The sequence below is a fragment of the Epinephelus moara genome, chromosome 8 (assembly GCF_006386435.1).
Source record: "Epinephelus moara isolate mb chromosome 8, YSFRI_EMoa_1.0, whole genome shotgun sequence".
NCBI classification, from domain to species: Eukaryota; Metazoa; Chordata; class Actinopteri; order Perciformes; family Serranidae; genus Epinephelus; species Epinephelus moara.
The window spans coordinates 43829702-43856154 of NC_065513.1; the positions used below are offsets into that span (position 1 = coordinate 43829702).

Here is a 26453-nt window from a genome sequence, read left to right on the forward strand (position 1 = left end):
TTGACAGCATCCTCCTGTCTGACACTGCTGTCAAAGGGTCCAGCTCCACCCCCACAACGTCACTGGCCTTTCTGATCAGCTTGTTGAGTCTGTTGGCATCGGCTACTCTCAGTCTGCTGCCCCAGCACACCACAGCAAACAGAATAGCACTGGCCACCACAGACTCACTTTGCACGTTGTCATGTGATGGATATGTTAAAACAATGCTGTGGTTAACGTGTGGTTAGTGTTAGGCACAAAACCCACTTGATTATGGTTGGAAAAGATCACGTTTTGGCCCCCAGGTCTGGGGGTAAAGAACAACCACTCTCAATCTCCAGTGGAAAAACATTGAGGAGTTGCTACAACACAAGTGGGGCCAGTTTCACAAAACACCTTAAGTTAAGGTTTTCCTTAAAGTCTGAGTTAAGGTTTCTTTACGCTAAAATCAGTTGCACAAAACACCCTTAAGTCTTAAAGGTTTCCTCAAAATGGTCACTTAAGTATTTAAGATTTTCTCCTTATCTCTAGTCTGATGCTCTACATCAAAATGAGAGCCGTGTTCTTCGAAGAAACAGAGCGTTCTGTTTCTACATGAATTAACGAACAGTTAAGTTCATCACACATTCACTCCGCTCTGCTGCTCCGTCTCCACAGACAGAGTGCCCAGACTGTGCTCCGCCACTGCGAGAGTGCAGTCGGTGCTTTGGATACGAACGGTTCAGTTTGTGCCTGAGTGTGCGTCTGGCACTAAGAGTGACTATTTCCAAACGCACCATTGCTCAAAAGACCTTAGGTGTCACAAGCATGAGTGCAAGCAAACAAAGAATTTAACGCTGTAAAATCTCTTTCAGTGCAGTAAAAGTAACATTTTCCTCAACGAAGGAGACCTTTGAAATTATTCTGTGCAGCACATTAAGGTAAGTCCCTAAGCTAAGGAGAAATAAGCCTCATACTTAAGGAGAAATCTTAAGGTGTTTTGTGCAACCGGTCCCAGGTTTTGTTGTCTATTGGTGTCAAACAGCAGTCTGCAGCTTGGCAGCCACCCACCATCCCCTCCAAGATGACAAAGTCCGCTCATACTCTACGTAACTTTAGAAATATATGAAACATGCAAATGTATCATGGTTTGCCGAAATGTACAATTCTAACATTTTCCTCAGTGACTGGACTGATCCATGGCGGTAAATTACAACCCACACAGATAGATTTCTGCGCCATCTCAGTCACACTGACAAGCAACCATCCATCAGTCGGAGAGACGATTGAAATTTTAAACATAAATCTGTCTCAGAGGCAGCATCGTCAACTCAGCTTCTGAGTGGTTCTGTCATCAGTCTTCCCTAAAAAGTGTTTCCAGAGTTTACGACCTATATTTTAAGATAAATGTCTTTTATAACATTTGGCGAGTAATTTGTGAGCATTCAAAAAAAAAAAATACAGATCCAGTAAAGTTTGTACAAAATATTTTATACCTACCATACACTAGGAGACTTTGAAAATATCTTTATACGAGTTAAGTCAAACACCCTCTCACCTCATAAGACAGTTTGAGTTTTTAGTCACAGATAAGATTTTGCAAACACTGGGGATCTTGCAGGGTCACTGTTTGCAAGACTACAACTAGATTCCGTTCGAGATTATTTCCCATCCTGCTCCTGGTGGAAAATATTGGGCCAAACTCCCTTTTAGAAATGTGACATCATAACGCTTTCTTACATGTCCACAAACATGTGTCGTATGTCAACATTATTCTTGTCAATTCATGCCTCAAAATATCACTTGAATAAAAGTACTTAGTTACATTCCACTGCTGGTCAGCGTGGTGGGAAGACACTTTTCTCCTCGCTTGTGTTGCTGTGTCCTCCAGTCAGATCTGTCGGGCGCCCTCGGGGACTGTGTGAAGGCCATCTGTGGAGGAGACGACTAACTAACACACCTGAGGCCCACCTGAGGCCGAGAGGTCTGCTTCCTTTTGAACTCACACTGTCGTTCTCTGATACTTCTACTTTACTTCCATCTTCAAACTAACTGATAACTTGTTTACGGTCGTAGAGCAACAGACAGCTTTAAAAGACAGACGTCATATTAAATTACAAAAAGACAGAGAGAAGTCTGGAGAGACATGCAGATCATTAAAGACTGATTTGTGAACATGAAACTGTCAACTGAAGTTTTAATATAAAATTCTGTTTTGTTTTCAGTCTGATTGCGGAGGGGAATATGGAAAGACTCTGCTAAAGATTTGTGGAGGAGACGATGATTAATATCGACATGTTTGGCTCTCACTACATTTTTATTTTCATTTCTGTCATTTTATCATTTATCAACCCTAACATCCACATGGCTTTAAATACAATACTACACATGGACTTTATTTATTGCGAAAGGAAATGCCCAAACATAAACATACTATGAAAACACAGCTTTTAGCAGTTTTCATTGCATTTGTTGCTTCATTTGTACATCATCATTATTTTCCTTCTGCTTTTTGATAGGTCTCCAAATGTAGAAGATGTTACAAATAATGTTACAGCTAAAATTAACAATCAGCCCTACAGTACTGTAGTCATGCAGCAAGCTCACAGTAAAGAGTGACTTCTGTATTACAAAAATAATAATAAGTTTGTCTTCACTAAAAATCTTCATTCTTGAATCTTTGTAACTTCCAGAAATAATAATAAAACATGTCATGAATTATTCACTTTTAATGCTCTGGATTCAAAAAATTTGTTTTCAGGACACTTTTAATGCTCTGGATTCAAAAAATTTGTTTTCAGGAATTGTTATGATTTTTGTTGTTTACGTTCAGCATCTCCAAAATAGCATGCCGTGAAAACTTGGGACATTCAGCCCCGACAAAACGTAACAGAACGTTTATTAAAATGGAGTGCTGCCTTGAACACCCTGTCGTCTTACACAAGTGCACTGCCTATTAATGCTGCAATTGTAAGTTGGTTCAACTGGTATGTTTCATCTATTTATTTATTGTATGTTTTATTTGTATAGGGACAAGTATGCAGCATACGTTAATGCCACACACCACAGCATTTGTAGCCAAAGCTAATTTGCAGCTGAGCCTTAAGAGACAAAAGACTCAGCAACAAGAACACAAGAAACAGTGCAAACTACAAACAATAAAAATACAGATGGAATAATGCAAGACACAACTTGCAATACATAATTAGCATCATAGAATAGGAAGCACCAAATTATTCATGACTGCGTAACTGATTCCCCTTCAAAAACTATTTCAGTTTGAGTTTATAGTAAGGCTGTAGCCATGGAGTCAACATTGGGGGGGAACAAATCTGCATTCTGAACACAGAAATATGAGCAAAACACATTAACAGCAAGATCTAACGTCTTCATGGAAAACATTTTACATTCAGTTAGCACATCTCCACAGAAGTTCCAACTCTATGGTTTCTCCTGTGTTTGTTGATCCTCTGGTATTTTGTCAAGTATCCAATTTGAGAAAAGCTTTTCCCACAAGTGCTGAAATTATGGTCTCTTCACTTGTGTGAGTTCCAGTGGAATACTACTTGTCCATATGCACACTTATATGCCTTTCCAATTCAAACACAGAGACGAATCTTTCCCCGCAGGTCTCGCAAAAGTACGGCTTCTCATCAGTGTGGGCTCTCCTCATGTGGATTGGCACTTGATTCTTGCGTCTGAAATCTTTCCCACGTGTTTTACAAGAATACAGCTTCTCACCCGTGTGGATTTTCATGTGGAGCCGGAAGCCCTCGTGACGTTTGAATTGTTTCCTACAAGTTTTGCAAGAATATGGTTTCTCATCTGTGTGGCTTATCATGTGGACTTTAACTCACAATTGTGTCTGAAAGCTTCCCCACATGTTCCGCATTAGATGGCCTCTCACTTGTGTGTGTGTTCTCATGTGGGCTCTCAAACTGCTTTTAAGTCTGAGATCTTCCCCACGTCTTACAAGTATACCGCCCTGTGTGGATGCTTACATGATTTTGCAATGCAGACATGTTAAAGAATGTTTTCCCACAGGTGTTGCAACGGTGTGGCTTCTCACCACTGTGAGCTCTTCTGTGGTGGCTTTGCTGCTCACTTTTATGTTTGAAAGCTCTCCCGCATGTTTTGCATTTAAAGGGCCTTTCATCTGAGTGTGATCTCATGTGGGACTCCAGGCGACTATTATAGAAATAATCTTTCCGGGGCATCGGTAGCGTAGTGGATAGTGCCAGTGCCCCATGTACAGAGGCGATGCTTCGCTGCAGCGGTTGCAGGTTCGATTCTGGCTTGCAATCCTTTGCTGCATGTCATCCCCCCACTCTCTCTCTCTCCCCATTTCACACTGTCCTGTCAATTAAAGGCAAAAAGCCCAAAAAATAATCTTAAAAAAATAAATTAATAATAATAATCTTTCCCACATATTTTGCAAGAATATGGCTGTATAAGTGAATATAGACGGTGCAGGCAGTGCAGTTGCGCTGGGGCCTGTGAAGTGGGGGGCCCATAGAGAGAATGGGCCCTTCAACAATGTGTTGGGTGGAGAATGGGCCCTAATGAGTGACTGCCACCTAGGAAATATTCCTGTGTTCAAAGAGGAACCCTCATTAAATTAAAAACAGTGCCATTTGCTATAAGTGCCCATTAAAAAGGGCAAACCCATCTCTCATCTTTTTTTTCCCCGTAAAATAGTCAATAGCGTCTCTAACAAATTTATATGCTTATTCCAAATAAACTATAATAAAACATTAAATACTTTAAATTAATCATTTCTCATTTTTCCTTGGTTATTTTGTCCTATACAGATATGTAATGATGATTGCTGGGTGATATGTATGTTTATGTTATCCAATGTCAGGTCTCTGATCATGTGACCAGACGATATGTGCACCATAGTTTACATTATTGGGTTCCATCATAATAATGTGCACTGGGGCCCGTCATATCTACCTTATGTCACGGGACAGTGGTTTTGAGGTTTGGGGAAAAACATCAACTTGTATTTGTTCTGTCTGATTTCTGCTCCCACTCTGTGTATGATAAGGGCCATTCTGCCTTTTCCATCCCGAGGACATTTCATTCATAAACATGCATGACAGGTTATTGAATTAATACATCATATCAGGCAAAGTGTCCTGCACTGTCCGAATTGCAATTTAAGGATACATTATGTAAAACCGTACTGAAAAACTACATATAAAACTGAAAAAATAGGATTTTACCCCGCCTCCACCATTTAACTCAATATTTCACCATGAAATTTAGTGAATCCTGTAGGATTTTTTTGTATTATTGTGACTCTGTTTCCAATTTAGACAAAAATTACTTTTATCTTAAAAATGTGTTAGCTAAAATGCACCTTTTAATCATGTCCCCTGGTTTTCAGTCAGTCCTGTTACCCTAACACATTCCCGTCTACAAATTTGGGACATTACTTATTTTATACAGTCTATGGACATAACACAAGTCACATGATCAACAGGAAGTAGCCTCAGTCTCCTGGAGGCCATGTGAAGACACTTAGTATTTTTGTCACTTTAGGTATTTTTTTTTATCATATTAAATATGACTGGAGAATGTCAGTCTCTAGCTCATAGAATTTCCCCAATTTACTTCAATAACGATTATGTAATGACTGTTAATAAATTCAGTGTACTTCAAATGTCATATTTGACATGCACAGAATGCATATTTTATATTTATAAAATTTTATATGTATTTATAAAATGTCATGTTTGAAATACATGGAATTTAAAAACATTAATCACAAAAATAAAAAAAATAAAAAAAATTCTGACATCTGGCAAATAATGTTATCCACACAAGCTGACACTCATCCACGTTACACCATGAGTATAAGTCACCACTGAGCCCTCGATGTGAAACTAACATTTTCCTTTATTTGACAGATTACAGTTTTCTCAGAGAAATATTTAGCCAACTGAAATATAAGTAATACAGTCATGTGAAGGGACACTTTACAACAAGATACTGACATCTCATCTGTATTGAAAACATGATATATTCGGGTAAGGAGGTGTAGCTACTGCAAAAGTGTGTTTTATTCATTTGGTGAATACGTCTCAACTCTATGGTTTCTCCCATGTTATGATCTTCTGCTTTTTTTTCCCCCAAGTACGTGATTTCAGTAAAACTTTCCCTTCAAGTGCTGCCATTATGTGGCTCCTCACTTGTGTCACTGTCAATAGGAAACAACTGGTCTGTATGCACACTGATATGACTTTCCAATTCAGACTCTGAGAGGAATCTTTCCCCGCAGGTCTTGCAAAGGTACGGTGTCTCATCAGCGTGGGCTCTCTTCATGTGGACTGTCAGTTCATAGTTCCGTCTGAAATCTTTCCCACATGTTTCACAATAGTACGGCTTCTCACCTGTGTGGATTTTCATGTGGCGCAGTAAGCTATCGTTACGTCTGAAGTCTTTCCCGCATGTTTGGCAAGAAAATGGCCTCTCACCTGTGTGGATTCTCATGTGGACTGTCAAGTCACTATTGTATCCAAAATCTTTTCCACATAGTTTGCAGGTATACGGCTTCTCACCTGTGTGGATTCTCATGTGAACCAACAAGTCACTATTAAGTCTGAAATCTTTCCCACATGTATTACAGGTGTATGGCTTCTCACCTGTGTGGATGCTTATATGTCTCTTCAATACAAACATGTCGCAGAATGTTTTCCCACATGTGTTGCAAACATACAGCTTCTCACTACTGTGGGCTCTTTTCATGTGGACTGTCACTTCACACTTACGTCTGAAATCCTTTCCACATATTTTGCAAGTGAACGGCTTCTCACCTGTGTGAATTCTCATATGGAGCAGCAAGCCGTCAGGACGTCTGAAATCCTTCCCACATATTTTACAAATATACGGCCTCTCCCCTGTGTGGATTCTCATGTGAACCGTAAAGTCACTGTTATATGGGAAATCTTTCCCACATATTTTACAAGTATATGGATTCTCACCAGTATGCGTTCTCATGTGCACCAACAAGTCACCATGACGCCTGAAATCTTTCCCACATGCTTTACAAGTATAGGGTTTCTCACCTGTGTGGATTCTCACATGCCTGTTTAACACTGACATCTCACAGTAACCTTTCCCACAGAACTTGCAAAGGTACGGCTTCTCACCTGTGTGGGCTCTTCTCATGTGGACCGTCAGCTCATAGTTACGTCTGAAAGCTTCACCACATGTGTTACATATAAACTGCCTCTCACCTGTGTGTGATCTCATGTGGGCTGACAGGCGATTACTATATAAAAAGTCTTTTCCGCACATTTTGCAAGAATACGGCTTCTTAACTGTGTGGACTCTCAGGTGTTTCCACAATACTGATTTATACTTAAAACTGTTGCCACATTTTTCACATTTGAAAGACTTTTTACCTGCGTGAGTATTACGATGAATCTCTGACAAGTTTGAGTTGCTGACATTGTTACTGTAATGTCTTCTCTTTGGTTTTGGTTCTGAGTCTCCATGTTTGTCTCCTCTCTGATCTCGGCTCTCAATATCAAACGAGTTGTGGTAGATGAGCTGGTGGTAACTGTGCTCTTCTGATACCACAGGGCTTATACCTGGTGTGTTGACCTCAAACTCCTCCTCTGCTGCACTTAGAGCATCATCAAGACTGAAGTTGAGAGTCTGATCTTCACTGTGGTCTCTTTCCTCATGAATAAGAGTCAACATGGAGGCATCAGTCTCCTGCTTCAGTACAAGTTGCTCTCCCTCCTGACTGGTGCAGAGTTCCTCCTCTTCCTCTTTAATCTGTGGAGGCTCTGGCTCCTCTTGGTCCACACTGGAGTTCCTCTCCTGAATACAGAGCTGCTGCTCAGAGAGAACCTCCCCCTCCTTACAGACATGTTGCTGTGGGAGCTCTGGAGGGACACACAACAGAAGGGACACGATGCTAATGGAATGGTAGAGAAACACACGAGCACATTAGCACCAGCATGTTTTAAAATTATCACATTTTACACACCTATCCTGTGTAACTTTATTTCAGGTTTCCAAACGACATCCAACAGCCTCCTCTGACGGTCGAGCTCTTCTTCATACTCGACGATAGTTTTATGAAAAACTCCGAATATTTCTTGAGCAGCAGCAGTTAGTCTCTCATTAACAAACTCTCTCAGATACTCAGCTGAAGACATTGCTGCTTTGTTACAAAAATAAGTGACCAAACGCGCTGCGACTGTTGTTTTCCAGCTAATTCAACACATCCATAAAGCTAACGTTACTAGCGCTTGTATTGTTTACTTCCGGTGGATGTCACCCTGTGAAGTTCCGACAGCGGAAGTGAGCTGGCTGTTCCGTTCGTTCCGCTTTCAAATCTGTTAAAAACAGTCCTCGTGCGGTGCAAATTAGTTTCATTTGAATTGAATAATATTGTTTGAAGTTGAAATAATAGATGCAGTTGGTTTTTGGTGGCTTGTTTCTGTGCTTTTGTATAGTGCGTTTGCCTTAATGTGCTTTGGTTTTATGGCGATGTCACTGTCTTGCTAACTGTGCTTATGTGTTTTGTGCTTTTGTGTGTTTGTTTGTGGCTGTGTGCTTTGGTCTACTTTGTGTTTTATTTTGTACTATTTTATAGTGCGTTCTTAATGTTTTTGGTTATTTGGTTATGTCATTGTTTTATCAATAGTGCTTATGTCTTGTTGTTTTTGCTTATGTGCTTTTGTCTATGGTTATATGTTGCTCTGTGCTTACGTGCCCTTCTATGAACATGCTATCAATCTGCTTTTATCTGTGCTTTTGTGTTATTTTAATTTTTTTTTATTATATCCCCATAAACCATCAACCTGCCAGGGACTGCAGATGAAAATGAGCCTGTATGGCTACATCTGGCACATTTATGTGACTTAAGTGATCATGTTCATTAATGTGCACTGTCCCTTCCTAAATTAAATAAACATAGACATAAGCCATATTGAGGTTTGGGGGGAAACAACCTTGAGTTTCTCTCTGATATCTGCTGCAAATCTGTGTGTGATATGTACAGTGGATTTTTGAACAAGTTTTGATCTTAAAAGATGAGCAGGCCAGTTAAGAACTAGAATTACTGCCTTGCAGTTGTATGCCTCCATGCAACAGGTAAGTTGCAGTTGACAATGCTTCATATAAGGATGCTGCTGTTAAAAAGCTACAAATTATTTCCCCCAGCAGCACAGATCTATACAATCAGCACAGTTAGTCCAAATGTCTACCCTTCTTTTCCTGAGATATGATGCTGTATAATGGCCTGAAAAGTGTTGCTGCAGAATATTATGATGTCACAATGAAGTTGACCCTTTGACCTTTGGATTTAAAATGTCATCACTTCATTGTGTTATCCGATTAGACATTTGTGTGAAGTTTTGTCATAATTAGCGCATGAGTTCTTGAGTTACGGCCAAAACCATGTTTATTGAGGTCACAGTGACCTTTGACCTTTAATCTGGAAATTCTACGCAGTTCTTTCTTGAGTCCAAGTGGCCGTTTGTGCCAAATTTAATGAAATTCTCTTAAGGCCTTCTTAACATATCGCATTTACAAGAATGACACAGACACAAGATCACAGTGACCTTTGACCACCAAGTTCTAATCACTACATTGAGTCCAAGTGGCTGTTTGTGCCAAATTTGACCTTTTATTTCAGGATTTTCAATGTAAAACAAATGCTCCATACATCATTTTAACAACTCAGTCACAAATATCTTCACAGGTGGAAAAACAAAAAACAAATCGTAGGACTTCAAAATTACTGGTAAAATAAAATACATGTACACAGTGATAGAGGGTATATTGCTACTCAGACAATTACAATCCACTACTCCTGAGATACTCGAGTACAGGGCTCCATTGAATCTTATTCTCATTAGAAAACCTTAACCTTTCTAAATACAAAAGATTCATGGTCTCTCTTATCCACAGATCATATGTTGGTGCATAGTCTGACTTCCACATAAGTAGAATAAGTTTCCTTGCTACAGCCATACCAAATGAAACAGCCTGAGTTTCATACTTGTTTGCCAAAGGTAACACTTGTGGCACCAAAGGCATCAACTAGTGGGTTAGGTTCCCAGTTCTTCTCAAGGGCATTTAGGACACATTCAAAAATACTCTTCCGATAAGTTAATGTCCAACATGTCCAAAGAGAATGTGTTAATGTCCCGTTTGCCTCTTTACACCCACTACAGAGGAAGGAAACATCTAATGCAATCTGTCTTTGGAGTAGCATAGCCGATGCACTGTTTTAAATTGTATAAAACTGTGTCTAAAGTTAATTCAACATATTTGCACACTTTCTCCTTCCAAATCTCATTGTGTAGTTTGTGCCACATTTGAGAAAATTCTCTCAAGGCTTTCTTGAGGTAACGCATTTACGAGAATGACATGGACACAAGATCACAATGACCTTGACCTTTGACCAACAAAGTCTGATCAGTTCATTGCTGAGTCCAAGTGGACGTTTGTGCCAAATTTAAAAAGATCCTCTCAAGGTATTGTTGAGATATTGCATTCACAAGAATGGGATGGACGTACAGACATACTCACAACCCACAATAACGCCTCCAGCCACAGCTATCGCTGGCACAGAGGTATAAAAATCAGAATCTCTAAGCAGTATCTCCAGCCGTGATTTCGGTGCAACACTCAAAGAAATCGTCCGTTTTGTGAGGTTTAAATATTTCAACTACTTGTAGAATTTCTCTCCAACTGAGTCAAAAACCAAATAATACCATTTACATAATTAAATCAAACTGACATGAGTAGACAATGAGAATTTATTTAATTAATGCTCATAGAATTTACCTTATTTGCTTTAATAGAGTTCATGTATTTACCGTGTATTTAAAAAATGTGGATGTTAACCAGCACATTTTAAATACAAGGAATTTATTAACAGTAACTACATGTAAAAACAAATCTGACACCTGGCAAATGCTGTCACGTCATCAGTCTAAAGTCTGCGCACTCACTGTGAAACTAACATTTACCGTTATTTGGTAGATTACAGTTGTTTCACATAAACACTTACCAAACGGAAATAAAAGCAATGTAGTCATGTGAAGGGAAACTTTACAGCAAGATAATATCATCTCATATTTATTTAAAGCAATTTATATTCTGTTACAGAGATGCAACACCTGCACATGAGTGTTTCATTCAGTTAGTGAACACGTCTCCACAGGAGTTTCAGCTCAATGGTTTCTCCTTCGTATGTTGGTCCTCTGGTATTTCTTTCAAGTATGTGATTTGAGTAAAACTTTTCCTTTAAATGCTGCCATTATGTGTCTCTTCACTTGTGTGAGTTCTTATCAGTGTGGGCTCTTTTCATGTGGACTGTTAATGCATAGTTCCATCTGAAATCTTTCCCACATGTTATACAAGTGTAAGGCTTCTCACCTGTGTGGATTCTCAAATGCCTGTTTAAGACCGACGTCTCATAGAACCTTTTCCCGCAGGTGTTGCAAAGGTACGGCTTCTCATCAGTGTGGGCTCTTCTCATGTGGATTGTTAACTCATGTTTAAGTTTGAAATCTTTCCCACATGTTTTACAAATAAACGGCCTCTCACCTGTGTGGATTCTCGTGTGGATCAGCAAGCCGTCACGACGTCTGAACCCTTTTCCACATGTTTTACAAGAATATGGTTTCTCACCTGTGTGGACTCTCGTGTGGATTTTTAACTCGCTATTGTAGGGGAAATCTTTCCCGCATGTTTTGCAGGAGAACGGCTTCTCTCCAGTGTGGGTTCTCACATGGACCAACAAGTCACTATTAAGTCTGAAATCTTTCCCACATGTTTTACAAGTATATGGCTTCTCACCTGTGTGGATTCTTTCGTGTCTTTTCAAAACCGCCAGGTCACAGAATCTTTTCCCGCAGGTCTTGCAAAGGCACGGCTTCTCACCTGTGTGGACTCTCGCGTGTTTCCACAAAAGTGACGGAAACTTAAAGTCTTTCCCACATTTTTCACATTTGAAAGACTTCTCACCTGTGTCGGTATCACGGTGGATCTCTGATGAGTCCGAGTTGTTTACAGTGTGGTCTTGTCTTATGCTTTTGCGACGACTTCTCTTTGGTTTTGGTTCTGCATTTCTAGTTGCTCCTGAGTCTCCATGTTTGTCTCCTCTCTGATCTTGGCTTTCAGCTTCAGGAGAGTTGTGAGAGAGGAGCTGGTGGTAACTGTGTGCTTCTGATCGCACAGAGTTTATAATTGGCATGTTCCCTACAGACTCTTCATCTGCTGTACTCAGAGTGTCATCAGGACTGAAGTTGAGAGTCTGATCTTCACTGTGGTCTCTTTCCTCATGAGTAGGAGTTAACATGGAGGCATCAGTCTCCTGCTTCAGTACAAGCTGCTCTCCCTCCTGACTGGTGCAGAGTTCCTCCTCTTCCTCTTTAATCTGTGGAGGCTCTGGGTCCTCTTGGTCCACATTGGAGTTCCTCTCTTGAATACAGAGCTGCTGCTCAGAGAGAACCTCCCCCTCCTTACAGACATGTTGCTGTGGGAGCTCTGGAGGGACACACAACAAAGGGAACACGATACTACTGTGATCTCTTTTTATTGATTTGTCGAAAGCGTTTGACACAGTTGACCACGATATTTTAAAACTTAGACTCTTGCAATCAGGACTCTCGGAGCAAGCAGTTACTTGGTTCACCAACTATCTCAGTAATAGGACTCAGTGCATTAAATATGATGGCCTGTGTTCTGATATTGTTACTGTCCACAAGGGGGTGCCGCAGGGTTCTGTATTAGGTCCCCTTTTATTCATTATTTATATCAATGATTTGGGTATAAATGTGACAAATGCTAATTTGCATTTCTATGCTGATGACACAATTATTTACTGCTGTGGATCAACTCTTGTTCAGGCCATTGAATCCCTGCAGAAAGCCTTTGTTGCTGTCCAGCACTCATTACTTCAGCTGAAACTTGTTCTCAATGCAGACAAGACTAAGCTTATGCTGTTCTCTAATTCTAGGAAGAGGCCACAAATTATCCCCTCAGTGACCACTCTCGAGGGAAATGAAATAGAGGTGGTTCACGAGTATAAATACCTGGGTGTTTTGATTGATGCCTCCCTCACTTTCAAGCCGCATATAGAGAAATTAGTGAAGAAGCTGAGGATAAAACTGGGTTTTTACTTTCGAAATAAGCTATGTTTTTCTTTTAATGCAAAAAAGCGACTTGTTGCTGCTACCTTTTTACCAGTGTTGGATTATGGAGATCTTTTATATATGAATGCGTCTGCTAAATGTCTTCATATGGTTGACACTGTCTACCACGCTTCTCTGAGGTTCATTACTAATTGTAAACCATTGACACACCACTGTGAGTTATACTCTCGGGTTGGATGGGCTGCTCTGGCCACCCGAAGGCTCAGTCATTGGTATACTTTTATATATAAGGCATTACTTGGTCTACTGCCTTCCTACATTTGTTCCTTAATTGCACAGAGAAGTGCTGGTCCTTACTCCTTTCGTTCGCAAGACTACTTGTTGCTTTCTGTTCCATATGCCCGTACTGAATTGGGTAAAAAGGCTTTTGTCTACTCTGCACCTTCAGCATGGAATATGTTGCAAAATGACTGGAAACTAACAGGGTTAATTTCTTTGAGCGCCTTTAAATCCAAACTAAGAATACTTGAGGCCGACTCCACTACATGTACTTGTTTTTCATAATCTGCTTGTAAATTCAATACTATTTGTTTGTGTTTTATCTGTGTAATTTGTAACTGTCCCTCGTACGTGCTGCTGCCTATCTTGGCCAGGTCTCCCTTGAAAAAGAGGTTGTTAATCTCAATGGGATCTTCCTGGTTAAATAAAGGTTAAAGAAAAAAAATGGTGGAGAAACACACATTTGAGCAAATAAATACAACTAATAATTCAAAGCCATACTCCTCTGTAAGTTTTTAAAGACCTTTAAAGTTGTACACACCTATCCTGTGTAGCCTTATTTCAGGTTTCCAAACGACATCCAACAGCCTCCTCTGACGGTCGATCTCTTCTTCGTACTTGACGATAGTTTTCTGAAAAACTCCGAGTATTTCTTGAGCAGCAGCAGTTAGTCTCTCATTAACAAACTCTCTCAGATACTCAGCTGAAGACATTGTTGCTTTATTACAAAATAAATCACTATCTGTGCTGCTACTGTCGTTTTCCAGCTAATTCAACACGTTCATGCAGCTAACAGTTAGCGCCGGTAGTGTTTACTTCCGGTGGAGTCACACTGTCGCGTTCCGACAGCGGACGTGAGCTAAGCGTTCTGTTCGTTCCGCTTTCAACTATGTTCAAACACAGTGTTGGTGAGTTTGATATTGGCTGCTTTTTAATTGAATAATATTGTTTATAGCTGAAATAATCGATGTAGTTGGAACATGCTGGCTTAATTCTACATCTGTCTGTCTGTGGCTCCCATAGCTTTGCTCAAGGCATCATTTTGTGCCAGTCTTGAACTAGAGTTGTACCAATACCAATACCTGTATCAGAAATGCCTCCATTACTGCCTAAAATGCGGTATCAGTATCAGCGAGTACAGCCTATGACCAATCCGATACCACGTAATGCCTCACGTCATTACGCATACGCATGCTACAGGCAAACAAAACGGAAACGGAGCGGAGTTTAAAAAGCATTCTACTGTAGCCTTTACAAAAAAATTTTTACCAAATTGTGAGGCTGCACTTTAACCTGTGTCTTGATCTGTGTCAACACTGGGTAATAATAATAAAATTTTATGGCATTCATTCTACTATTATGTATTTATTTCTTAATATTTTACATAGAGTTTTAGGAGTTGAGACATACAACAATTCACATCCCATCCATTTTTATTTTACGCGCTGGTATTGGATCGGTACTCGGTATAAGCAAAAACCTAAGGTTCAGGGATCGGAATCGGTATCGGGAAGGAAAAAGTGGTGTCAGTACATCTCTATCTTGAACAGGTCTGATCAACTTAAGCATTATTGGCTATCTATCTTACCTATCTGTCCGGCTAGCTAGCTATGCTCTTTGTCACATTTCATCAGGTTGGTTGGCATCCAGTCACCCTTCTTGCATATGAACTAAGTAATACTGTTAAATAAATAATCAATGTATTTGGATTTTGGTGGTCTGATTTTAATGTAGCACCCATCTATGGCGACCATATCATTGCCAAAAAGATGACCATGTGTCTGATATCTGCTGCAGTGTTCATCAATATATTTGAAAAACATAATATTTATAAGCAGTGACATATATGACATAAAAAATTCTGACATCTGACAAATCCACACAAGCCGACACAACATAAGTCATCCAAATCACACCATCAGTGTAACAGCCGCCACTGTGCAGTTTACTTTATTTGGGAGATTACAGCTGTTTCAAACATAAAATATTGAGCCAACAGAAATGTAACATTCATGTGAAGCAAAATTTTACAGAAGATATTGACATCTCAACTTTGTGGGAAATAAACTGTATGAAGTAACAGATGTGGCAAAAGTGTTTCATTCAGTTGGTGAACACGTCTCCACAGGAGGTTCAGCTCAACGGTTTCTCCTGCGAATGTTCCCTTGGATTTTCTTTCTTTTCCAAATATGTGATTTGAGAAAAAAAAATCCCCAAGTGCTGCAGTTATTGGGGTTCTCACTTGTATGTGTTACAACAGAAAACTACGTGTCTGTGTGCACGCTTGTATGACTTTCCAGTTCAGACACTGAAACAAATCTTTCCCCGCAGGTCTGGCAAAGATGCGACTCCTCGTCAGCGTGGGCTCTTTTCATGTGGACTGTCAATTCATAGTTCCGTCTGAAATCTTTACCACATGTTTTACAGGTGAACGGCTTCTCACCTGTGTGGATTCTCGTGTGGAGCAGTAAGCCGTCACGACGTCTGAACTCTCGTCCACACGTTTTGCATGAATATGGTTTCTCACCCGTGTGGATTCTCATGTGGCTTTTAAAGTCACTGTTATATCCAAAATCTTTCCCACATATTTTGCAGGTATACGGATTGTCGCCAGTGTGGATTCTCATGTGGACTGTCAGGCCACTATGAAGTCTGAAATCTTTCCCACATGTTTGACAGGTATAAGGCCGCTCACCTGTGTGGATTCTCACATGCCTTTTCAACACTGACATCTCACAGAAACTTTTCCCACAGAACTTGCAAAGGTACGGCTTCTCACCTGTGTGGGCTCGTCTCATGTGGACTGTCAGCTCATAGTTACGTCTGAAAGCTTCCCCGCATGTGTTACATATAAACTGCCTCTCATCTGTGTGTGTTCTCACGTGTGCCAACAAGTGACTATTATATCCGAAATCTTTCCCACATATTTTGCAAGAATACGGTTTCTGACCTGTGTGGATGCTCGTGTGCCTTTTCAATGACAACATGTCGCAGAATCTCTCCCCACAAAACTTGCAAAGGTACGGCTTCTCACCAGTGTGGGCTCTTCTTGTGTGGATTTTCAACTCACCGTTGTGTTTGAACGCCCTCCCACATGTTTTGCATGTAAATGGCTTCTCACCTGTGTGTATTCTCATGTGGGCCAACAAGCCGCTGTTATATATAAAACCTTTTCCACATATTTTGCAAGAGTATGGCTTCTCACCTGTGTGGACTCTCAGGTGTTTCCAAAATGCTGCCCTATACTTAAACTCATTCCCACACTTTTCACATTTGAAAGTCTTTTTACCTGTGTGAGTATTACGGTGAATCTCTGACAAGTTAGAGTTGTTCACAGTGCTACTGTAACCTCTGCTTTTGTGACGTCTTTTCTTTGGCTTTGGTTCTGTATGTCTAGTTGCTCCTGAGTCTCCATGTTTGTCTCCTCTCTGATGTTGGCTCTCAGCTTCAGGAGAGTTGTGAGAGAGGAGCTGGTGGTAACTGTGTTCTTCTGATACCACGGGGCTTATACCTGATACATCGACCTGAAACTCCTCCTCTGCTGCACTCAGAGTGTCGTCAGAATTGAAGTTCAGGTTCTGATCTTCATCGTGGTCACTGTCCTCATAAGGAGGAATCAACATGGAGGCGTCTGTCCCATGCTCTTCCTCCTCTTCCTCTTTAATCTGTGGAGGCTCTGGCTCCTCTTGGTCCACACGGGAGTTCCTCTCCTGAATACAGAGCTGCTGCTCAGAGAGAACCTCCTCCTCCTTACAGACATGTTGCTGTGGGAGCTCTGGAGGGACACACAACAGAAGGGACACGATACTACTGTGATGGTGGAGAAGAAGATGCAGACATGGCAGTAATTTAGTACCAGTATAAAAACGGAGGTTATATTTAAGTTGAAAGCCTGCACTTTAACCTATGAAAATTAACACACTTTACACACCCGTACTGTGCAACTTAATTCGGGGTTCCCAAACGATATTCATCAACATTTTCCTCTGACGGTCGAGCTCTTCTTCGTACTCGACGATAGTTTTCTGAAAAACTCCGAGTATTTCTTGAGCAGCAGCAGTTAGTCTCTCATTAACAAACTCTCTCAGATACTCAGCTGAAGACATTGTGGCTTTATTACTAATTAAATAATTATCTGCGCCGCGACTGCCGCATTCCAGCTAATTTGACAAGTACTAGCTTCTACTTGTTTACTTCCGCGTGATGTCACACTCCAAAGTTCCGACAGCGGAAGTGAGCCAGGCGTTCCGTTCGTTCCGCTTTCAGATAATGTCCATAACACTGCTGATGTGATGGATGTTAACTGCTTTTTCAATTATATAATATTGTTTGTAGTTGAAATAATAAGTCTAGTTGGATTTTGATGGTTTTATTCTAACGTGGCACCCATCTCTGCCTCACATAGCTTTGTTAAAGGCATCGTTTTCTGCCAGTCTTGACAAGCTCATCTCAATTTCAGCATTACTGAGGTTTGGGGGAATAAGTTGACTTTGTGTTTTTGTTCTGTTTGATGCCTGTTGCAATTCTGTGTATGATAACATGTACAGGGGATTTTGGAACATAAAATACTTGAGCTGTGACATCATAAGATGCTCCATGAGAAAGTCAGTAAAGAAATTAGAGGTGATATCTCCTGGGTCAGAGAGGTGACGGCACAGCTAAAGCTAGAGAAGCTGAGATATCGCAGTCAGGGACATATTAAAAAATACCATAAGGCATAGCAGCCCTTCTTGGACTACTTTAACAACCCTCCATGTGCCCGGTTAAGGTCTCCCCCTTGATTTAGTTTATCAACTTAATTATTTTAAATATTATTGAATTTATTTCAATGTTATTTCGCTTACTTCTCTATTTTACTGTTATTATTGATCTTACCATTGATTTGTTTTTAGTTAAATATTGTGGGCAAAGGAAACACTTAGCACATTTATTAAAAAAGACAGGTGCGTTGGAGAGAGAAGACCAAAAAGTTGCAAAAAGGACTCCCGCACACTGTCTAACTTGCAATAAATAATTTATTTATGATGTTTGGGTACTAGACCTTCATCAGGCAAACCAGTTAAAAAATTGTGGGAAATTGAATTTCCCCTTGGGGATTAATAAAGTATATACAATTGAATTAAAATGTATGTCTTACTTTACCTCACCTACTTGTTCTTTTCATTACTGTTTGCCCATGTGCTGTGTTCTTTTTGTACAGATTACCTGAAGCAATAATAACAGTTAAAAGAGAAGTGACATCTCCAGCTGTGATCTCAGTGCAGCACTCAAAATAATTATTTTATCTGTTTTGTCAGGTTTTCATCTTTCAATTTCATATAGACTTTCCATCCAATTAGGTCAAAAACCAAAGAAATAATTTATGTAATTAAATCAAACTGAGTTCATAAATTATGAGAGTTTATGTAACAATAGCTCATAGAGTTTCCTTAAATTTACCTTAAAGTTTATGTAACTACTGTTAATAAATTCTGTATATTTTGAATATGTTGGTAATTCATAGAATTTACGAACCATAATTACATAAAAAGCATTTCGACATCTGGCAAATGTTATTATTCACACAAGTCAACACAAGAATCAGTCAGTCAGATAATACCATTAGTGTAACAGCCACAGCTGTGCACTCAGCTAACATTTTCCTTTATTTGGTAGATTACAGTTGTTTCAAAGAAATACTTACCAAACAGAAAAAAAAGCAATATAGTCATGTGAAAGGAAACTTTACAGCAAGATATCAACATCTCATCTTTATTGAAAACATGATATATTCAGCTAAGGAGATGTAGTGACTGCAAAAGTATGTTTTATTCATTTAGTGAACATGTTTCAACTCCATGGTTTCTCCTGTGTGCATCCGGGTTCACACACACTTTCATACTTAAGTTTTTTTGTTGCAATTCCATGTTCTTAAATGAATAATTAAAATACTGTTTTACTAATTTGTCATACTGTCAAGAATATTGTTATCGCACAAATACCCTGAAACATTGTGATATTATTTTAGGGCCACATCGCCCACCCCTACATGATAATATGGTATCATGGTGACTCCCACCTCAAACAGCTACACACAATAAATTTGCCGTTACGTTAAATAATGTTGAAGATTATCCATGAGAGATTATTGTAACAATTTCATTACAAACAATAAATTCCATGACTTTTCAAAACTTTCAAGAATTTTGCTAATTCCATGACCTTTCCAGGCATGGAAAAAAGACTTTGTGAAATTTCTATGACTCTTCCAGGTTTTCCATGACTGTGGGATCCCTGTATATTGAACCTCTGGTATTTTTTAAAGTATGTGATAAGAAGTGCTGCAATTATGTGGCTCCTCCTCACTTCCAGTGGGATACTACTTGTCTGCATGCACACTTATATGACTTTCCAATTCAGACTCTGAGTCAAATCTTTCTCCGCAGGTCTTACAAAGGTACGGCTCCTCATCACTGTGGGCTCGTCTCATGTGGACTGTCAATTCATAGTTACGTCTGAAATCTTTCCCGCATGTTTTACAGGTAAACGGCTTCTCGCCCGTGTGGATTCTCGTGTGGACCAGCAAGTCACTATTACGTCTGAAATCTTTCCCACATGTTTTACAGGTATATGGCTTATCGCCTGTGTGGATTCTCACATGCCTTTTCAATACAAACAAGTCACAGAAGCTTTTCCCACAGGTGTTGCAAAGGTACGGCTTCTCGTTAGTGTGGGCTCTTCTCATGTGGACTGTTAATTCATAGTTACGTCTGAAATCTTCCCCACATGTCTGGCACGTAAACGGCCTCTCACCTGTGTGTGTTCTCATGTGGGCCAACAAGTGACTGTTATATCCAAAGTCTTTCCCGCACGTTTCGCAAGTATACGGTTTCTCACCCGTGTGGACTCTCATGTGGACCAACAACTCACTTTTAAGTCTGAAATCTTTCCCACATGTTTTACAACTATACGGTTTCTCCCCCGTGTGGATTCTCTCATGCCTTTTCAGCACTGACATCGCGGAGAATCTTTTACCACAGAACTTGCAGAGGTTCTGCTTCTCTCCAGTGTGGGCTCTTCTCATGTGGACTTTCAACATACCGTTGTGTTTGAAAGCTCTCCCACATGTTTTGCATGTGAACGGCCTCTCAACCCTGTGTGTGCTCATGTGGGCCAACAAGCTGCTGTTATACGTGAACTCTTTTCCACATGTTTTGCAAGAATATGGCTCCTCATCTGGGTGTATTCTCAGGTGCTTCCACAGTGCTGACTTATACTTAAACTCGCTGCCACATTTTTCACACTTAAAGGATTTAATCTCAGTCAAGTCAGAGTTGTTGTCATTGTTGCCCTGACTTCTGCTTTTGTGATTTCTTTTCTTTGGTTCTGCATTTCTAGTTGATCCCGAGTCTCCATGTTTGCCTTCTTTCTGATCTTGGCTCTCAGCTTCAGGAGAGTTGTGAGAGACGAGCTGCTGGTCACTGTTAGCCTCTGATACAGCTGGGCTTGTAACTGATACGTCAATTTCAAACTCCTCCTCTGCTGCACTCAGAGTGTCGTCGGAATTGAAGTTCAGAGTCTGATCTTCACTGTGGTCTCTTTCCTCATGAGTAGGAGTCAACATGGAGGCATCAGTCTCCTGCTTCAGTACAAGCTGCTCTCCCTCCTGACTGCTGCAGAGTTCCTCCTCTTCCTCTTTAATCTGTGGAGGCTCTGGCTCCTCTTGGTCCACACTGGAGTTCCTCTCCTGAATACAGAGCTGCTGCTCAGAGAGAACCTCCTCCTCCTTACAGACATGTTGCTGTGGGAGCTCTGGAGGGACACACAACAGAAGGGACACGATACTAATGGAATGGTGGAGAGGAAAATAATGCAGACATGCCAGCAAATTAGTAAAACTGGGATTCTATATAAATCGATTTCCTTCATTTTATGTTATTAAAAGCAATATTCTTTACACACCCTTGCTGTGTAACTTTATTTGGGGCTCCCAAACGATATTCATCAACAGTCTCCTCTGACGATTGATCTCTTCTTCATACTCGACAATGGTTTTATGAAAAACTCCGAATATTTCTTGAGCAGCAGCAGTTAGTCTCTCATTAACAAACTCTCTCAGATACTCAGCAGAAGACATTGTTGCTTATTCGCAATACAAATCACTATCTGCGCTGCGACTGTCGTTTTTCAGCTAACTCAAAATATACATGCTAACAGTTAGCGCTCGTATTGTTTACTTCCGGTGGATGTCACCCTGTGAAGTTCCGACAGCGGAAGTGAGCTCGCTGTTCCGTTCGTTCCGCTTTCAAATATGTTCAAAAACAGTCCTAATGTGTTGTATATTGGCTGCATTGAATTGATTAATATTGCTTGTGATTGAAATAATCGATACAGTTAGATTTAGGTGTCTTGATTCTAATGTGGCTCCCACAGCTTTGTTAATACATCATTTTGTGCCTGTCTTTAAAAGCCCTGATCAACTCCAGCTTCATTGACTAACAGCAGTATTGAGGTTTGTGGGGGAACCTTCATATCTGCTGCAAATCTGTGCATGATAACAAGTCCAGTGGGTTTTGGAGCATCAAATGCTCGAGCAAGGTAGTAGAGAAAAATCAGAAGCTCAGAGTGGTGTCCCCAGTTATGATCTCAGTGCAAATCTCAGGCTAGTTATTTGGTCTATTTTGTCAGGTTTATATATTTCAGTTACATATATATTCATCTTCAATTAAGTCAAAATAAAACACTACCACTTATGTAATTAAATCAAATAAAACTGAGATGGGTACACAGAGAATTTCTGTAACTATAGCTCATAGTTTCCCCAATTAATTTCATGTAATTCCTATTAATAAATTCAGTGTATTTCAAATGTCATATTTGACATACACATAATGCATATTTTCATATTTATTTTGTTTGTATATAATTATAAAATATATTTGAAATAATCTGAAATTCATTAACAATAAAAAAAAAGCTACAATTTATATAATTTAATTAAATAAAACTGGGATGAATACACTGAGAATTTATGTAACTATAGCTCATAGAATTTCTCCAATTTACTTCAATAAAGTTTATGTAATTACTGTTACTAAATTTTGTGTATTTCAAATGTCATATTTGACATATAGAGTGCATTTTGTATATATTTATGAAATGTCATATTTGACATACACATAATGCATATTTTCATATTTATTGTTTGTATATTATTATAAAATATCATATTTTAAATAATCTGAAATTCATTAACAATAAAAAAAGATACCATTTATATAATTTAATTAAATAAAACTGAGAATTTATGTAACTATAGCTCATAGAATTTCCCCAATTTACTTCAATAAAGTTTATGTAATTACTGTTACTAAATTTTGTGTATTTCAAATGTCATATTTGACATATACAGTGCATTTTGTATATATTTATGTAATGTCATATTTGAAATAATCTGACAATAGTTGCATCAAAAAAATTCCGACATCTGACAAATGCAGTTATCCACACAAGCTGACACAAGAATCACTCATCCACATCACACCATTATTACAACAGCCACCACTGTGCACTCACATTGATACTAACATTTTCCTTTATTGAGGCGATTAGTTATTTCGCAGAAATACTCAAGAAATATTCAGCAGAAATGTAAGCAGTGCAGTCACGTGAAGCGAATTTTACAGCAAGATATACTGACATCACATCTTTATTGAAAGCATTTTACAAGTTAAAGGGATAGTTCAGATTTTTGCAAATGGGATTGTATTGTGAACTTGTATAATGTAGTGTTGGGTATGTCTTGTCTTTTTAACATATATATTGAATTAATTTATTGTATTTTAGTACATAGACGATTGTCTGTTTTTATGTGGTGGTATTATTATTATGGGGTATTTACCCATAGTGAGTGCATTATGTACAGTAGATGTCAGTCAGCACGCCACTAGTTTGGAGAAGCAGGCTGGAGTCTGACAGAAGCTATGCAATGACCTGCTGTGGAGGGGTCAGTGACAAAATGTATTTAAAATAAGTCCCAATTAAAATAAAATTAATATCAGTTTAAGTGAGTCTGGCGACCTGTCCAGGGTGTACCCTGCCTCTCGCCCGATGTCAGCTGGGATAGGCTCCAGCCCCCCCGCGACCCTCAAGAGGATGAAGCGGTTAGAAGATGAATGAATGAATGAATGATCAGTTTAAGTGTATGCTATATTTTAATGACAGATAGTAATTTCCAGTGAGAAATGAAGCTGTTAAAGCGCTCTCTTCAAAGCCAGACCCCACTAAGAAAAACAGTGATTTAACATTGCTGAACACAGGAGCTGCTGGTCTACTGCTGTCGCAAACGGTTAGTCTGTTTGTGTTATTGTGTGACCTCAGCATTTATAAGGGTTAGTTCAGACTCACCAAAGTCACACAATAGCACAAACAGACTAAGTGATAGAGGCAGCAGTAGTCCAGACACTCCTGTGTGCAGTGAGCTAAAGTGACTATTTTTCTCAATGGAGTCTGGTGGCTTTGACGAGAGCACAGATGGGGAATTGAAGGTGTTCCCCGTTGAAACAGGCTGTCTAAAGGAAAGGTAAGACAAAGAAGTGAAAATACCGTCAGCATAGCGAACACTTAAACTGATATAGATTTGTTTTAGGTGGGGCTTTTTTACGTTTTGTGTTTGACTCCTTCAGAGCAGTACATTGCTTGGCCTCTGTGTTGGACTGTGTTGCTTTTTTCTCCAATCTGGGGGCATACTGACCGACATCTAGTGTATGTAGCACAGTGATTATGGATAAGAACCCCGTACAACCACACTTAAAAAATACTGAACTATCCCTTGAAGGAGATGTAGCAACAGCAAAAGTATGTTTCATTCAGTTAGTGAACACGTCTCCACAAGAGTTTCAACTCAGTGGTTTCTCCTGTGTTTGTTGCTCTGGTATTTTAGTGCTGCCATGATGTGGCTCCTCACTTGTGTCAGTCCAAATGGAATACTACTGGTCTGTATGAACGCTTACATGCCTTTCCAATTCAATTATCGAAACAAAAATTTTCCCACAGGTGTTACAAAGGTATGGCTTCTCATCAGCGTGGACTCTTCTCATGTGGACTGACAAATCATAGTTACGTATGAAAGCTTGCCCACATGTCTGGCACGTAAACGGCTTCTCGCCTGTGTGTGTTCTCATGTGGGCCAACAAATGACTGTTATATCCAAAATCTCTCCCACACGTTTTACAAGTGTACAGCTTCTTACCTGTGTGACTCCTCATGTGGACCCACAAGTCACTATTCTGTCTGAAATCTTTCCCACATGTTTTACAAGTGTACAGCTTCTCACCTGTGTGGATGCTAATATGCCTTTTCAATACTGAAACGTCACAAAATCTTTTCCTGCAGAACTTGCAAGAGTACGGTTTCTCACCAGTGTGAGCTCTTCTCATGTGGACTGTCAGCTCATAGTTACGTTTGAAATCCTCCCCACACGTTTTGCATGTAAAAAGCCTCTCGTCTGTGTGTGTTACCATGTGGGCCAACAAGTCTTTATTAAGTTTGAAATCTTTTCCACATGTTTTACAACTATATGGTGTCTCACCTGTGTGGATTCTCTCGTGCTTTTTCAACACTGAAATCGCACAGAATCTTTTCCCGCAGAACTTGCAGAGGATGGGCTTGTCACTCGTCAGGACTCTGACTCTGTGGTTTTTCAAATCACAGCTGTGTTTGAAAGCTCTCCCACAGGTTTTGCATGTAAACGGCCTCTCACCCCTGTGTGTGCTGATGTGTTTCAACAACTGGCTATTATATATAAAATCTTTTCCACATATTGTGCAGGAATGTGGCCTCTCGGCTGTGTGGACTCTCATGTGTTTCCGCAATGTTGACTTAAAATTAAAGTCTTTCCCACATTTTTCACATTTGAAGGACTTTTCACCTGTGTGAGCATGACGGTAAAAGTCTGACATGTTTGACTTGTTTGCAGTGTTATCATGATTTTTGCTTTTGTGGCGTCTTTTCTTTGGTTTTGGTTCTGCGTCACTAGTTGTTCCCAAGTCTCCATGTTCGCCTTCTTCCTGATCTTGGCTCTCAGTTTCATGAGAGCTGTGGAAGAGGAGCGGGTGGTAACTGTGTTCTTCTGACACCACAGGGCTTGAACCTGGTGCGCTGAACTCTGATTCCTCCTCTGCTGCACTGAGAGCATCATCAGGACTGAAGTTCAGAGTCTGATCTTCACTGTGGTCACTGTCCTCATAAGGAGGGATCAACATGGAGGCGTCAGTCCCATGCTCTTCCTCCTCTTCCTCTTTAATCTGTGGAGGCTCTGGCTCCTCTTGGTCCACACTGGAGTTCCTCTCCTCAATACAGAACTGCTGCTCAGAGAGAACCTCCTCCTCCTTACAGACATGTTGCTGTGGGAGCTCTGGAGGGACACACAACAGAAGGGACACGATACTAATGGGATGGTAGAGAGGAAAATAACAGACATGCCAGCCAATTATTAAAAAATATTGAAATGAATGAGCTTTAATCACCCTTGCTGTGTGACTTTTTTGGGGGCTCCCAAACGATATTCATCAACAGTTTGCGCTGACGGTCGATCTCTTCTTCATACTCGACGATAGTTTTATGAAAAACTCCGAATATTTCTTGAGCAGCAGCAGTTAGTCTCTCATTAACAAACTCTCTCAGATACTCAGCTGAAGACATTGTTGCTTATTCGCAATACAAATCACTATCTGTGCTGCGACTGTCGTTTTCCAGCTAATTCAAAATATACATGCTAACAGTTAGCGCTCGTATTGTTTACTTCCGGTGGGTGTCACCCTTTGAAGTTCCGACAGCGGAAGTGAGCTCGCTGTTCCGTTCGTTCCGTTGTTTGTGATTGAAATAATCAATAGAATTGGATTTTGGTGTCTTAATGCTAAAGTGCCTCCCACAGCTTTGTTAATACATCATTTTGTGCCTGTCTTAAACAGCCCTGATCAACTCCAGCTTCATTGACTAACAGCAGTATTGAGGTTTGTGGGGGAACCTTCATATCTGCTGCAATTCTGTGTATGATAACAAGTCCAGTGGGTTTTGGAGCATCAGATGCTCGAGCTGTGACTT

The 26453-nt window shown here is 40.0% G+C and overlaps 4 protein-coding genes across 7 annotated transcripts in view; 1 reads left to right on the plus strand and 3 right to left on the minus strand.

Moving 5' to 3' along the window:
- LOC126394915 (annexin A3-like) overlaps nucleotides 1-2679 on the plus strand; it is a gene marked incomplete at its 5' end in the record, with an annotated part of 8330 nt that extends 5651 nt beyond the window's left edge. The window contains 2 exons of the mRNA XM_050052057.1: nucleotides 1850-1942; nucleotides 2184-2679. Coding sequence (XP_049908014.1) covers nucleotides 1850-1909 — 60 coding nt within the window. The remainder of the gene's footprint in view (nucleotides 1-1849; nucleotides 1943-2183) is intronic.
- A 3047-nt stretch (nucleotides 2680-5726) lies between these two features.
- Nucleotides 5727-26191, minus strand: LOC126394961 (zinc finger protein 345-like). Of its 2 annotated transcripts, none has more exons than XM_050052111.1 (3): nucleotides 25877-26191; nucleotides 11962-12483; nucleotides 5727-7859 (listed from the first exon to the last, which is right to left on the minus strand). In XM_050052111.1, the coding sequence occupies exons 1-3, from the start codon at nucleotides 26049-26051 to the stop codon at nucleotides 6127-6129; spliced, it is 2430 nt and encodes an 809-aa protein (XP_049908068.1). In that variant the 5' UTR covers nucleotides 26052-26191; the 3' UTR covers nucleotides 5727-6126. The 2 variants fall into 2 exon arrangements, with proteins under 2 accessions (XP_049908068.1, XP_049908069.1); XM_050052112.1 differs by lacking the exon at nucleotides 25877-26191 and adding an exon at nucleotides 13912-14215 and having other exon boundaries at nucleotides 5728-7859.
- Nucleotides 15270-17587, minus strand: LOC126394967 (zinc finger protein OZF-like). Of its 3 annotated transcripts, XM_050052130.1 has the most exons (3): nucleotides 17302-17587; nucleotides 16576-17145; nucleotides 15270-16491 (listed from the first exon to the last, which is right to left on the minus strand). In XM_050052130.1, exons 1-3 carry the CDS (start codon nucleotides 17474-17476, stop codon nucleotides 15635-15637), a joined length of 1602 nt encoding a protein of 533 aa, XP_049908087.1. In that variant the 5' UTR covers nucleotides 17477-17587; the 3' UTR covers nucleotides 15270-15634. The 3 variants fall into 3 exon arrangements, with proteins under 3 accessions (XP_049908087.1, XP_049908085.1, XP_049908088.1); XM_050052128.1 differs by having other exon boundaries at nucleotides 15270-17145; XM_050052131.1 differs by having other exon boundaries at nucleotides 15270-17180; nucleotides 17302-17443.
- LOC126394969 (zinc finger protein OZF-like) lies at nucleotides 18974-21628 on the minus strand. Its single transcript, XM_050052133.1, has 2 exons — nucleotides 21312-21628; nucleotides 18974-21161 (listed from the first exon to the last, which is right to left on the minus strand). Exons 1-2 carry the CDS (start codon nucleotides 21484-21486, stop codon nucleotides 19729-19731), a joined length of 1608 nt encoding a protein of 535 aa, XP_049908090.1. The 5' UTR covers nucleotides 21487-21628; the 3' UTR covers nucleotides 18974-19728.
- Nucleotides 26192-26453: the final 262 nt, after the last annotated feature.

Bases quoted from the DNA above. Each gene is read 5' to 3' on its own strand.
- LOC126394967 (XM_050052128.1), bottom strand. From the start codon at position 17,476: ATGTCTTCAGCTGAGTATCTGAGAGAGTTTGTTAATGAGAGACTAACT. The intron at 17,146-17,301 runs GTGTGTAAAGTG...GTGTCCCTCCAG, and splicing joins AATTAAGTTGCACAGTACGG to AGCTCCCACAGCAACATGTC.
- LOC126394969 (XM_050052133.1), bottom strand. From the start codon at position 21,486: ATGTCTTCTGCTGAGTATCTGAGAGAGTTTGTTAATGAGAGACTAACT. The intron at 21,162-21,311 runs GTGTGTAAAGAA...GTGTCCCTCCAG, and splicing joins AATAAAGTTACACAGCAAGG to AGCTCCCACAGCAACATGTC.
- LOC126394961 (XM_050052111.1), bottom strand. From the start codon at position 26,051: ATGTCTTCAGCTGAGTATCTGAGAGAGTTTGTTAATGAGAGACTAACT. The intron at 12,484-25,876 runs GTGATTAAAGCT...GTGTCCCTCCAG, and splicing joins AAAAAAGTCACACAGCAAGG to AGCTCCCACAGCAACATGTC. The intron at 7,860-11,961 runs GTGAGAAGTCTT...GTGTCCCTCCAG, and splicing joins CCACCGTGATACCGACACAG to AGCTCCCACAGCAACATGTC.